General features: G+C 58.5%; 1 protein-coding gene across 4 annotated transcripts; it reads right to left on the bottom strand.

Annotated features, from left to right (window-relative positions):
• Positions 1-918: 918 nt before the first annotated feature.
• On the bottom strand, positions 919-9,573 carry DTYMK (deoxythymidylate kinase). Of its 4 annotated transcripts, none has more exons than XM_081490634.1 (5): positions 9,424-9,573; positions 8,343-8,451; positions 4,912-5,002; positions 3,320-3,445; positions 919-1,181 (listed from the first exon to the last, which is right to left on the bottom strand). In XM_081490634.1, the coding sequence occupies exons 1-5, from the start codon at positions 9,551-9,553 to the stop codon at positions 1,071-1,073; spliced, it is 567 nt and encodes a 188-aa protein (XP_081346760.1). In that variant the 5' UTR covers positions 9,554-9,573; the 3' UTR covers positions 919-1,070. The 4 variants fall into 4 exon arrangements, with proteins under 4 accessions (XP_081346760.1, XP_081346759.1, XP_081346762.1 ...); XM_081490633.1 differs by having other exon boundaries at positions 3,320-3,517; XM_081490636.1 differs by lacking the exon at positions 4,912-5,002 and having other exon boundaries at positions 3,320-3,517; positions 8,381-8,451.
• Between the last annotated feature and the right edge of the window lie 3,524 nt (positions 9,574-13,097).

A 13,097-nucleotide genomic window follows, 5' to 3' on the forward strand; every position in this document is an offset into this window, starting at 1 on the left:
GAGACACTTCTTAGGACCCTGGAGGTCAGAGGTCAGCAGAGCTGTTCCCGAGGCCCTGGCTACTTCTCTTCTCCAGCTCCCACACCCCTGGCCCAGCACCCCACATGTACACACACCCCACACAACCCGCATCATCTCCCAACCAGACCCTTCTGCCTCCAGGGACTGTGGGGCCCCATCCTAACCTGGGCCACAGGACTCCCTGTCAGGGCCTCCCACCCATGCCCGCAGCCTCCCTGATGGCCAGCACTCAGGACCCCTGCCCACGCTGCGTTTTCTTCCCCCAGCATGTGGCCCTGGTCGTGTGAAAGGTGAGAAGGCAGGTCAGGGTCGCCCCCCATCCCCGTGGGTGAGCTCTTGCATGAAGTGCTCCATCTCCACGCATGGCTCCTAACTTGCTGCCCCGACTTCGTGTGTGCTGCTGGCTGGGTGGACGCACACGCAGGCCTTTGGGACCCGCAGGCACTCGAGGCTGGCCTGGTGCCTGCAGCGGGGCCCTCTGTGAAGCAGCCACATGGCTGTCCAGGTGCAGGGACCCTGGCCCCTCTGTCCTCCCGCAAGGGCTGGGCTGCCCATCCTGTCTGCCCGTGGCTTTCCCCCAGCTCCAGCCCCTGGACCTGTCACGTGCTCTCCTGCTTGGGACCCAGTCTCCCGCCCACACTCGGGAGGCGCTGAGCCCCCGGGGACCCTGCCCACCTCCCACCACAGGGCTTGTCCTGGAATAACTGGGTGGGACGGGATGCGGAGGGTTATACGGCTGCGTCTCCCGTCTCAACAGAATGACCAGCAAAAACAGCGCCCGACACAGCCGGCCCAGGCCCTGCAGGCCAGGGTGCGAGGCTAGCACTCAGCCCAGGCGCAGCCGGTAGGGGCTGACACCACAGGGGCCCCAGGCAAGGACGCTGCACCGCTCCGGGCCCCAGCCGCCACCATCTCGTCTTTATTGATGACGCCTGAGGACATGCTGAGGGTTCAGAGACCCCGATTGGACGGCTGGATGCAGTTGTGAGGCCTCAGTGAGCAAAGAGCAGTAACTGACCAGCCTCTCTCGGGCTCAGGGGGCCGGCCTTCTACGTCCACAGCTGCCCCAGGGGCCTGTGCGCGGCGGCCCGGATGGCATCCTCAGACAGCGCGCGGATCTCCTGGTGGACATCCTCAATGCTTCTGGAGGCGTCAACCGTCTGTGCAGGGCGGGGACCCAAGTCATTAACGTTCTCAGTGCACAGGCTATTCCAGAGGGCACAGCTTTGGGTCCTCAACCCCCAGCCTCGCCGAGGGACTGAGCCGCCCCACACTCCGCGGTGGCCCCCGTGGCACCCTCCATGGCACCCTTCATGGCTGCGCCCAGACCCGCCTGGAGCCCCAGGCAGGTCCGTGTCCTCTCCTCCCCACCCACAGCCCCACTGTTGCTGAGACACTGCCGCCCAGGTGAACAGCACGGGACCCTTGGTCACCGGGAGGCCAGCCCATGAGGAACCGCTCTCCGCCTGAGGGCGGGCCACGTACTGGGCACACAGAGCGGGCATGCCTAGGACCCCTCCTTTGCCAAGGCTCAGCCCTGGGAGCGCCAAGAGCCTCTTGGCAGCCGCGGGGCAGCAAATCCTGGCAGAGCCCCAGGGAGCAGAGGCCCTCAGAGGCGGTGGCCCTGGCGGCTCCCGCGTGAACTCTTGCGTGGTGCCCTGCGGGCCCTGGGGGCCTCTCCACAGAACCGAACCAGGGTCGCTCCAGACACTGGGCCAGGAAGGCCCAGGATGAGCCCTGAGACCATAACGTCTGGGACCAGAAAGGGCCCCGACGTGAAGGGGGCCTCCCAGAGGCCAGACCCAGGCCAACGTGGGCCTCAGATGGTGAGGAAAGTGGGTTGCTGGGGAGTGAGCCCTATACACGAGTCTGTGGGCAGTAGGGTTTCACGGGTGGTCTCAAAGCCCCTCCTCAGAGGAGCGCAGAAGGACTTCACTGTGAACCACCTGACAGAGGTGCAGGGGAGCACGTGCTGAAGGCGTGCGCCTGTGACACGGCAGCGACCACCCACCAAAGGCGACAGCCTGACTCCAACCACGAAGCCAAGCTGAGGCTCAGCGACGAGGAACCTGTGGGGCCTTCAGAAACATCGAGGCTGAGATGGTCAGAGGCAGGAGACCAGCGACAAGCTGTGCGCCACGTCCTTGGTTACAAAGGTCAGCGGTGGGACCCAGCGTCTGGGCCACGGGAGAGGACCCATGTAAACCGCCCAGGTCCATGCGGGAGGGGGTCAGGTACTGACCCGCACTGTCAAACAGTCCCCAGAAGAGTTCCTTATTCGACTTAAAACTTTTCTGTAAGTCTGTTACTACTTTAAAGATGTGAAAAATATTAAAGTAAACTTTTAGATCAACAGAAGCCGAGAATCCCGTGGAGGGGACCTGCCCTCCGAGAAACGTCAATGAAGCTCCTAGAGCTCTGGGAACCCAGCTGAGAGGAAAGCTTGGCACAAAGGAGGCCAGCGGGCCCCTCCATTCCACGCTCCCGATGCTGCGCTTTCTGGTCTTGGTCCCAGCAGGTGCTGAAACGCAGTATAAATCATGGATAATCTGCACCGTGAAGAACTACTTAAAAGAGAAAACCAGAAAGGGCCTTCCCTGGCGGTCCAGCGGTTAAGGCTCTGCACTTCCACTGCAAGGGCCGTGAGTTCCACCCCTGGTCGGGGAACTAAGGTCCCACATGCCACAGGGCATGGCAAAACATAAAAAACTGGTGAGAACAAATGCAAGAAAATGAAGAAAACCAGAAAGAGAGAGAACTCTGGCATTCAGTAGCTGATAGAACCAGCCAGCAGAGGGCGGGGCAATTGAGGCAACTGAGGCAAGCCACACCCTTCCCTCCAGCCCTGAGCATCTGGAGACACAGGGCAAGGCCGAGGGTGTGCTTTAAATCTGCACAGGGAGTCCCAGCCACAGCCCTCAGCAGGGCAGTCGGGAGGCACAGATGAAGGGCAGGGAGAAGCGTGAGCCAGGAGGGGGACTGCCCGCCTGGCAGATGTGCGGCCGATTGCGGCCGTGGACGCTGCCTGCAGGGAGGCTGGAGATGGGCCGGGCAAGTGCCCTGAGGCCGTGGGGACAGTGCAGGAGGCAGTGGCCGGGGCGATGGGGGAGGCCCCCGGCCAGGGCCTGCAGTCAGCATGGGGGGCCAGGTGGCCCAGGGCTGGAACTGTGCTGAGGACCTGGGAAGTCCCATGGTGGACCCAGATACACGTGAGCTGATGCGCCACGGCCCCGACACCCCTGCCCTGGCCCAGCAGTGGCCCCTTCTGCACCAGCCCCGGGGCCCAGGCGGCACTCACCTTCCAGGGCAGACTCGGGTCTGCCAGGAGCTGCTGGAAGCGCTGCAGGGCCCGCCGCTGGAAGGGGCCACTCTCATAGCGCTCGCGGCCAAACTCGCCCCGCGTGGCTGCCTCCGCGAGCTGCAGCTGCAGGAACACGACCAGGTCGGGCTTGGGGAGGCCCACGTCCGGCTGCTTACACCAGTCCAGGGAGAAATTCTGGGGACAAAGAACCCACCTGAGAGGGAGCCAGCTTAACATGGTCTCGTTTCTGGTTCCAAATTCACCAAAAAGGGTGAGAGCGAGCTAGGATGTGTGGGGAGAATTCTCAACACGACAGCGAGTATTCTTTAGGCCTCATACGGTTTTTCTCTCGAGACTGTGTTCTGTCAACAGGATGCCCCAGGCCCAGGACCCCACACCCTCTAGCCAAGTGGCAGCCCAGGCCAGGGCGGCCCCCTGTCCCGAGAGGGGTAGACCCACAGTCCTGGAGAGCCTCGCCAGCGCCCCACGTGCCCTCTGCAGCATGTCCCCTCTCATCCACCCTCGCAACTCTAAGAGCAGCGTTTCCATTCTGGAGGAAAACCCAGGAAGTGTGTGACCCGGGGCCACACCGAAGCCTGAGGGTCAGAAGCCAGCTGTGGGCTCAGAGCCCCCTGCCCAGGCGGAGGGCATGTGTCCGCCCTTCCCGAGCCCGCGCGACGTTCACAGGCGGAGCCGAGGGGCCAGTACCTCGGGAGGAACGTCCTAAAGGAGGACCCAGCTGCTCATGCTGGAAGATGGCAGAACCGAAGTGTCAGCATTCTGAACCTTGATCGTGAATTAACCACGACCAAAGACCGTTATAAGACACTATGCCTCGACAGGAGCCTTGCAAACATAAACGTTTAAATAGAAAGAAAGAGAAGCAGAAACCTACATATCAAGAGAATCAAGGCACATTTCAAGAACGGACCTTAATTAGCCAAACCCTGGTTCAATCTAACTGTAAAAACCTAAGGTAAACAAACAGCATGTGAGCACGCACTGAAGGACTTTCGGGATGGTCCCCACTCGCTGGGGTTGGGACGAGGGTCTGGAAAGGTCTCCTGGGGATCTGCACTGAGATGCACCGGGGGGCTGACGCCATGTCTGGTGGGTCATGGAGACAAGCGCACTCTGAGGCGGGTGGTGGTGCTGGGGGCGCCCTTTCTCTGCTGGGGTATGTTTAAACATTTCTAAATAAAAGGCAGAACAAAGGGCCATGTGGTCACATAGGCTGTTGTACTTGTGAAACAGCAGCTCCCTGGAACGGGGGTTCAGGAAAACAGCATCCCAGATATTCTCACGGTCTTCCCTGAAAACAAGACAGTGGATGAAATGCGTCGGCCCACCAACCCCCTGCGTGACTGTGATGTGAAATGTGTTGGCCGAGTTAAAACTGAGGTTGTATCTGCAGGGACAACCCACAGCTACAGAAGAGGCTGCTCGTCCTGTCCAAGCGACCGGGAGAACAGGGGATCACAGAGCCCTGGGCTGTTGACACGGAGCCTCTGCTGTGATGGCTCCGTGCCCACGGGGACCGCTGAGTCCACACAGGGCGCAAACTACGCACCGGGCCAAGCGGCACTCACCTCCTTGGCGCTGGTGAAGGCGACCCCGGAGAAGGCGTATCTGTCCACGACCAGGGTGACGCCCTGGCTCAACTTCTCCTTAATTAACGGCCTACAAGAGAGGGAATGCCCGTGACCCCCAGACCCAGCTTCACAGCTCCCGAGTCTCAGGCTCAAAGCATCCTCAAGACCCAGTGCAGCTCAGAAACCAGCAGGAGGACAAGGTCGCACTCAGGCAGCAACGTGTAACCTGGCTTTCAATTCCCAAAGCTCTGGATCTTCTCCCCAGAGGATGCCACGTGGGCACCCCCAGCAACGCCAGGCACAAAAAGGCAAGTCCACCCAGGGCATGAACACAGCTGGTGCTGGCAGAGGTCCAGGGGCAGCTCGGCCATCGGGCACAGGGACCAGGCCCTGCTGGGAAGGGAGAAGGGAACAAGGAGAGGGAGGGGTAGGTGCGGCCTGGAGGGGACGACAGACACCTGTGCCTCCTCCTGGGAGGCCGGCCGCGGACAGGAGGGGGCCCGGGATCTCAGGAAGACGGGGACAAAGCCCGCGCCATCGCCAGCAGCACAGCCTGCTGATGACCGGCGCCAGAGGAGACAGGCGGGGGCGGGCCTCTGACAGGGAGATGGGCTCCTCACTGCAGCATCGCTCCAGAGTGCACACTGCTGACACTCACGACCACCGGAGCCCACAGGCAGAGCGCCCACGGCCCGAGCAGAGCGCGGACAGGCAGAGCCTCTGTGCTGGGCGGAAGGTGAATTGAGACAACAGGCACCCGCCGACTTCAGAAACCAAGGGGGCTGCTCACCCCCAGCGGACGGCAGGGAGCTTTCTGTGAGATTCTTCTAAAACCATTTCATATCTTAGGCATTCAAAAACTGCAATCAACAACGGGGAAAAAAAAACCCCAAATTATACACAAAGTGAAATGAATCTACCTGGATCCCAAAGGAACACACAGCAAGAGGGAAAAGCGCGTCTGAGATGTGCACAGACTGCGTGTCCTGCTCTAACCACTGGGCTGCAGCCACCCTGGAGCTCGACCAGGCTGAATGCAGATGGGGGTGGCGGTTCTGAAACCACCCCACAGTGGGCAGGAGGCAGCAAGTGCACAGAGCCCAGCAGAGCCTGAGGCGCCGGAAGGGAGAGCAGGCATCAGGCAGGCGTGGGGAATGGGAGCATGCGAGGCGGAGCAGAGGTTGGCTGCTAAACACCTCCCCCAAGAGAGCAGCGGGTCTCAGCTATCGCAGAAGGCGTGGGAACCAGAACCCCCAGCCTGAAGGGCTCCTGCAGGCCACGTCTGGGACACACTGAGCAGCAAACAAGGAACAGCAAAGGCTGATGCCCCGCTGAGCCCACGCTGAAGGTGGGTGGACAGACAGACAAGACAGGAGGGCAGGAAAGCTCTTTACACAGCATCCAGCTGGTCCATGTCAGAGGAAGGAAGGCGTTAGAGAAACAGTAACCGTCTCAGACACGGTCACTGCCGCTGCGTCACTTCAGTCCTGTCCGACTCTGTGCGACCCCAGGGACTGCAGCCCACCAGGCTCCTCTGTCCATGGGATTCTCCAGGCAAGAATCCTGCAGTGGGTTGCCATTTCCTCCTCCAGGGGATCCTCCTGACCCAGGGATCGAATCTGAGTCTCTTATGTCTCCTGCAGTGGCAGAAGGGTTCTTTACCAGTAGCGCCACTGCTAACCCAGTGGTCAGCTTGACAAGTAAGAGGGTTTTTCCACAGTATTCTTGATGGGAAGAAGCCACTTAGCGGAAGAGCCTGGCCAGCAGCCCCTCACTAAGGAGTCAGGGAAGACCGCCAGTGATGCCTCAGTGGGCTCGCACAGCGACTTCCTGCCCTCGAGAGGACCCACGTCCTTCTGGGGTACTGCGCCGGAAAGGCAAACCCGGATCCACGTGGGAGGAGACAACACAGACCCAGCATTTCACTAACAGCCGCCATCTTTAAAAGAGAGCGAGGGGTGAAGCAAACGAGACGGCACGCTGTTCAAGGCGAGGCTTGGCAAGGTGCTGCTCAACTGCTGTGGAAAGCAAGAGAGAACGCTAGCTCCTAGGAATAAATCCCTGGACAGCCCTGGAGGACCGGCAGGTTCTGACAGACGGGGAGGAAGTGGAGGCGTTACCACAACACAGCACCAGAGGTGAGGGGCACACTCTGCTCCCGGCACTGCCAGGAAGCTCTGGCTGAGACGCCAGGCGAGACCGAGGTCACGCAGCTGGTGGACGACGGTGCCAGACAGCAGCCCAGAATCCAACCTGTCAGCCAAGGACTGCCATAGGTCAGAAAAATGGATCTGATGGGAGTGGCTGGGGTGACCTGAAGGGGACTTGTGGCAGAACAAATGGACCAGGGTGCACAGGCCGGCATGCCTGGGCAAAGCCAGGGCTGAGGAAGGGGAGCGGTCCTGTTTCTCATTCTAAACTGATGTGATATTACTTGTCTACAAACCCACAAAAAGCAAAAATCGGAACACCCAGGCCAAGAAAACCTAGATATGCTAAAGATTATAAATATGGCCTCACTGGGACTTCCCTGGTGATCCCAATGAAGCGAGATGGTTAAGACTCTGCGCTTCCACCTAGAGGGCACAGGTTCAATCCCTGGTTGGGGAACTAAGATCCCACAAGTCTGAGTGCAACCAAAAAATAAATTAAAAACAAACAAATAAACGTGGCCTCATTTTCATCTAACACGTGGAGGGGGTAGGCCTTTCCAGACAAGGCCCTGGCTCAGCCAAAGCCAGAGGGGAGTGGTGCCAGCCTGCTCGTGGGAGGGTGCCAGGCACAGCCACTCACGTGCCCACCCAAAGGTATCGCTCCATGCACGGTGGAGCAGCCTTTCCGGACAGCAGGCCGCAGGAGCGTGAGAGGAGAGTGGAACACAGATCGAAAGGCAGTTAGGAAGCACGCCGTGAGGTGATCTGTCCGCACGGACCCTGTTTATTTGTGTCAGAACACCTCCCGTGACACACGTGTTACTGACACACACGTGTGCAGATGGGAACAGAAGCACCTGGGAGTGTGCCCCACAGGCTCTCTGTCAACAGCTGTGCTGGGCAAAGAGGGATCCCACCCAGGTGATGTGAAACAGAGAGGGGGCAGGAGAGGGCAAAACCCCAACGTCAACTGTCAGCCTCACTTAGTGACGTGTCCCACTGCTTCATCTAAGACACAAACAAGAGAGACTCCGAGTGGGCGGGATGGACTAGGAACGCTCTGTACGTCTCCATCAGCTTTTCTGTGCACCCGAAACGACCTAACATCACAAAAGGAGCAGGCTGGGGGGATTAACTAGAGCTCTGGGGATCTGTGAATAAAAGAGCGTGTAAAGGTACATCCTCCAGCGTGACTCTCAGCCACTCAAGAGGCAAGAGCCGCACTGAGTCTCAGGGGAAGGAGCGCAGGGAGGGCGGCAGGGCCGAGGCGTTTACACGTGTTCCCAGCGGTTCGCAGAGAAGAGCAGGTGCACGGAGTGGTCCTCCGCCTCACTTTTCTTCTCCAAGTAGGAGCTGAGCAGCTTGCCAATTTCAGTTGATCTTTCTAAAACGAGAGAGACACACAGAAAACGACAGCAGGCTCGCCGTGGACATTAGGAGGTTTGTGCAGAACTTCTGGCCCTGACCCAAGCCTAAGTTTGAAGTTTTACCTCAGGAAGGGCAGCAGTGTATAGACACCGGGATGAACAAAGCTTTAGGAGGAAGGAACTCAGGTAGGAAGCAGCAATCAGAGGCAGTGCCAACCAAGGGGGACTGGTTCCAGGACTTGCCTCGGCACCAAAAGGATTCTTAAGTACTGCAGCTCTTAGTACCCGAGGTTGTCCGTTCCTGCAGTCCACCAACCCAGGACTGCATAGTACTGTGTGTTTATTGAAAAAAGGTGTGTGTGGGGGCCCAAGCGGTTCACACCTATGTCATTCAAGGGTCAACTGTATAACATTTGAAGACTGTCTGGCTTAAAGATCAACACGATGAACATTCAAGGAAGCATTTTCCCTCTACTGCTGCCACCTCTGGTTTGTAAACCTTGAACTCCTCTTGAATACCTAAGTATTGATGATACCCTTATATGCGTTTTCAAGACCAATGTTTTACCTTAAAAATTAAAAGTATGACACAAAACCAGTCAGAAGGTAAACACTCAAGGGTGGGCGGGCGGAGGAACCCCAAAACAAAACGGAGATTTGGGTTACAAAGCAGCACCAGGAAACTTCTGGGGGTGATGGTCATTACTCTGGCTGTGAAGACGCCTTCTGGGCTGTATACGTGTTGAGACTCACTAAACACAGGACCTGACTGACTGCACGTCAGCCGCGCGTTAATGACCACAAGCGTGTCCGGCTGAGGCTCAGGGGCCACAAGGGCCCGGCCCCTGCGCCCCGACCCGCGGACCTACGAGGACGGGCCCGGCCCACGAGGCCTTCGCTTCCCACCCTCAGGGCCTGGAGAGGCCCCGGGTCCCGTCCCCATCCCCGGCCCCCCGGAACCCCGCGCTCGCCCGGCCCGCCGCGCCCACCAGGAAAGCGCAGCAGCTCGGCGCGGTGGCCCTCGGCGCACAGCGCGTCCACCAGCCTGCGGCTCTGTGTGCTTTTCCCTGCGCGGTCCACGCCCTCCAGCACGATGAGCGCGCCGCGCCGGCCCGCCATCGCCGCTCCTTCCCGCCACCACCTCCCCGGACCGCCCGGACCGCTCATTGGCTGTGGTCGGCGGGCGTCAGCGGCGCGCACGGGGATTGGCTCACACGGGCCGGCGTCCGCCGCGCGCACGGGGATTGGTTCACACCGGCCGGCGTCCGCCGAGCGCGCCAGGATTGGCTCACATGGGCCGGCGTCCGCCGGCATGGCCGGATTGGCTAGGACTAGTACGGCGGAAGCGGCGCGACTGGCCAGGCGGTTCCTCCGTCGCACCGCCTCTTCCGGGTCAGATTGTCGGCGCGCAGTGTCCCGCGCGGGCAGCTGTTGTTGGCGCGGGCGTCCGCTCTTCCTGCGAAAGCGCGGGGCTGCAGCCTTCGGGCCCTGCCGTTGCCCACTCCTCGACGGCGGGAAGCTTGAGGGAGCGTGGCTCGGCGCCCGGAAGCGCTCCGTCAGGGTGGCGGCTGTCGTCCTATGGGCGCGAACCCTGCCTTCCCGTCTAGGGGTCCTTCAGGGCTTCGTGGCCTCCGAAGGCTCGTCCCCAGGCAGCCTCATGGTGGGGTCCGACCTCCGTCTAGGCGTTTGATGCGGACAGCAGCATCAGGCCCGTTACGTGCTGGGAGCCGCGTTTCCCAGAACTTGCTCTGGAACGCTCGAGTTGGCAGTGGAGAACTTCGGAGACGGCCAGAAATGTGGCCGTGGACTTGAGGGCTGCTCTCCAGGGAGCCCTCGAGAAGCATCAGCTCCCCGGACGACAAGCTGAAGAGGGCTCTCGGGGGCTGGGAGCGGCCACGCACCCCCGCGAGCTCCAGACGGTCCACCTCATGTTGGGGTTGAGATCGTGGCAACAGTTGGCCTGGCTCTTCGCCCCCACCTCACTTGTGCAAGCCCCTGATTTTGCTGTGACCCAAGACACCTGTGGTAGCTTTCCGTTTTCCTGATGGGCACTTACTTGATTAGGTTGTGGATCCTGGAAGGGTGGTAGATTGTTACTCCCAAGGCTTTCTTCCTTGATTTTGAGCTTGTAAAGTAACTGGAGCTCACTTCAGGAAGAAAGTTGTTGTGCAGGTCACCCCCCCCCCATTTCAAGTCCCCAGTCTGAGAACTGCATGTGCATAATTAGGGCTGCTTTTTCACCCTGGATCCTGGAATGAACACAGACAAGCTACACCAGTGCCACTGGCAGGGAGCACCAGCCAGAAATAAACAACTGTGAGCTGAGTCCACGGGGACTTTGGAGTCTTTTGTTACTGTGGTACAATCTACACGAGGTCGCTGATACACTAACAGCACAGTATTGCCTTCGATTAACTTGTTTTGTTCTGGAAATTCCATCTCCTTGCCTTCAAAAGGATGACAGGCTTACAGTAGGGACCCTCCTGAGGCTGGACAGCCTTCTACAACATCAGCAGGATGAGCTCACCAGGCCGACAGGCAGGAACACGGGCAGTACCTCAGCTTGTGAGAGCACAGCCTACCTGGTCACCCATGGAAATGAAGGCAGCCTGGCTGGTCTGTCCCTGCTTGCTGGGGAGCCGTGGATGCCCTTTTAATAGCAGGAAATACTAAACTAGCAAATGTACAGTGAAATTTCTTACTTAGCTAAAAGAAGCAGCACTCAGCGACTGAACACCACCAACAGCCAGAATGCCAGCTTCACGGTCTTAAATCATCGGGGTATCTAATCATCTCACATAACACAAAGTCCAGAGTTGGGCAGCCAAGAACTGTTTCTGCTGCTGGTGATCTCGGATGCTGGGTCAGCAACTCAGCAGTTCTCTTGGCTTGTCCCTCAGCCACAGGGTGACTACAGCACCTCCACGCATCCGGTCATGACCTCGCATCCCTGACACAGGAGTAGGAGAGTCTGGGCATCTGTACGTCCAGTTCCTCTGTGTCCTGCGCTGACAGTTAAGTCTTGCGGCTGATTTTTATCACAGTCTGCTCTGAGCAGTGCGAGTCCACCAGGGAGGCCTGACAGGTGGGCACAAGCGCATCTGCTTTGTGCAGGAGATCCTGGCTAGGGTGCCGGGCTGCGTCTGCATGGAGGCAGGTGATGGGAAATTGGTGATTGCTGAAATTGGCCCATGGGCACATGGAGTCTGTTAGGTTCTCCCTGCTTTTGTGAGTTTGAGACTTTACATTAAATAGAGGCCCTATGGCCCTGACTGTACCTGTTGCCTAGTGATGCACCTTCCATCCCAGGAATCAGTCAGTCTTCTCTACTGTCCATCAAAACCTCTCCCTGTCTCAGCTGGGTTGCAAGAACAAAATGCCACAAACTCGGTGGCTTAAACAGCACATTTTCTTCACAGTTCTGGAGGCCCAAGTTCAAGGTGCCAGGAGGGCTGACATTCTCTCTCTGGGTCGCATGTAGATGACCACTTTCTCATTGTGTCCTCACATGGCCTTCCTGCTACACAGCTGTGGAGAGGTCTGGTTTCTCTTCCTCAATTATCACTCAAACACTGTCACGCTGCCGGTTCAGGGATTCGGTCTGTGAATTCTGCGGGGGCATATTCAGTCTGCAGCACTCAGGTACTTGCAGAAGAACAAGATGCACTGGGCACACCACTAACCTGTGGGGCGCCACCTCCCAGCCCTGCCCGCAAGCAAACACGGCGTGGTGGCTAAGTTACTGCCCAGGAGCCGTGAGCAGCCGTGGTGTGTCTCCTCCATACAGCAGACTGCGCCTCTGCCTCTGCCCCCACCCCTGTCTTCGCGCAGTCCAGCCTTGACTATGAAGACAATGGCAAGGCCCTTTGGGGGCAGATGCCACACTGGGAGGAGTCCAGGTCCCCGAGTGACCCTGTGGAACATAGCTGCCCACCTCCTGGACTGTTCTAGAAGAAGTAAAGTTGTGTCTTTTCTGTGCTACTGAGTTGGGGAGGGTTTCTCTGCTAGAGTAGCTTAGCCTTACCCTCAAGCACTGGCTCTCAGCTGGGGGACATTCTGACCATCATGACTCGAGGTGGGGGTCTGACAGCATCCAGTGCGAGAGGCCCGGGGTGCTGCTCGCCCCTGACAAGCACAGGCGAGCACCCCACCCCCCACCCCACAGCACAGGCCTACTGGGCCGAATGTCAGTGGTCTCAAGGGTGAAATCGGTTATCAAAGATTTATCCAAAGCACACACAAATAAAAACCAGGGATGAAAAATGCTGCCTGCTGTGTCAGTCAGCGAAGGATGTGGCAGCCGTCAAGCCAGCAGCGGCTGCAGCTGCCCCTGAGAAGCAGGATCCTGGCCCCAGAGAATTAAGGTGCACACCAGAGGAGTGAGTCCAGGGAGCCCACACTTGAATTTTTCCATACTCAGAAAAGCGTTAAATCTACTCACTTAAGATGTCTGGTTAATCAATAGTACTTTCGATGTTTTGACTACGTCATTTTTGCTCAAAAACTCTCATATATCCTGGTTCCTTCCTTACCTCCTCGAAGCAGTCTCTCAGAAAGTCCTCCAAATAAAACTTAATTCTTAATGTTTAGATTGTCCGGTTTTTTTCTTCAGTCGACAATAGTGAGAGAATCATCTCTCATCTTTGCAATTTCTAAACTGGTC

This window comes from Giraffa tippelskirchi, chromosome 5 (genome assembly GCF_054371585.1).
Source record: "Giraffa tippelskirchi isolate mGirTip1 chromosome 5, T2T-mGirTip1v1.2.pri, whole genome shotgun sequence".
Classification (NCBI taxonomy): Eukaryota; Metazoa; Chordata; class Mammalia; order Artiodactyla; family Giraffidae; genus Giraffa; species Giraffa tippelskirchi.

Coding starts and splice junctions, on each gene's coding strand:
- DTYMK (XM_081490633.1), bottom strand. CDS start 9,553: ATGGCGGGCCGGCGCGGCGCGCTCATCGTGCTGGAGGGCGTGGACCGC. Junction 5,003..8,342: donor GCGAACCGCTGGGAACACGT/GTAAACGCCTCG, acceptor CCTCTCTTGTAG/GCCGTTAATTAAGGAGAAGT. Junction 3,518..4,911: donor CCTTCACCAGCGCCAAGGAG/GTGAGTGCCGCT, acceptor CTTTGTCCCCAG/AATTTCTCCCTGGACTGGTG.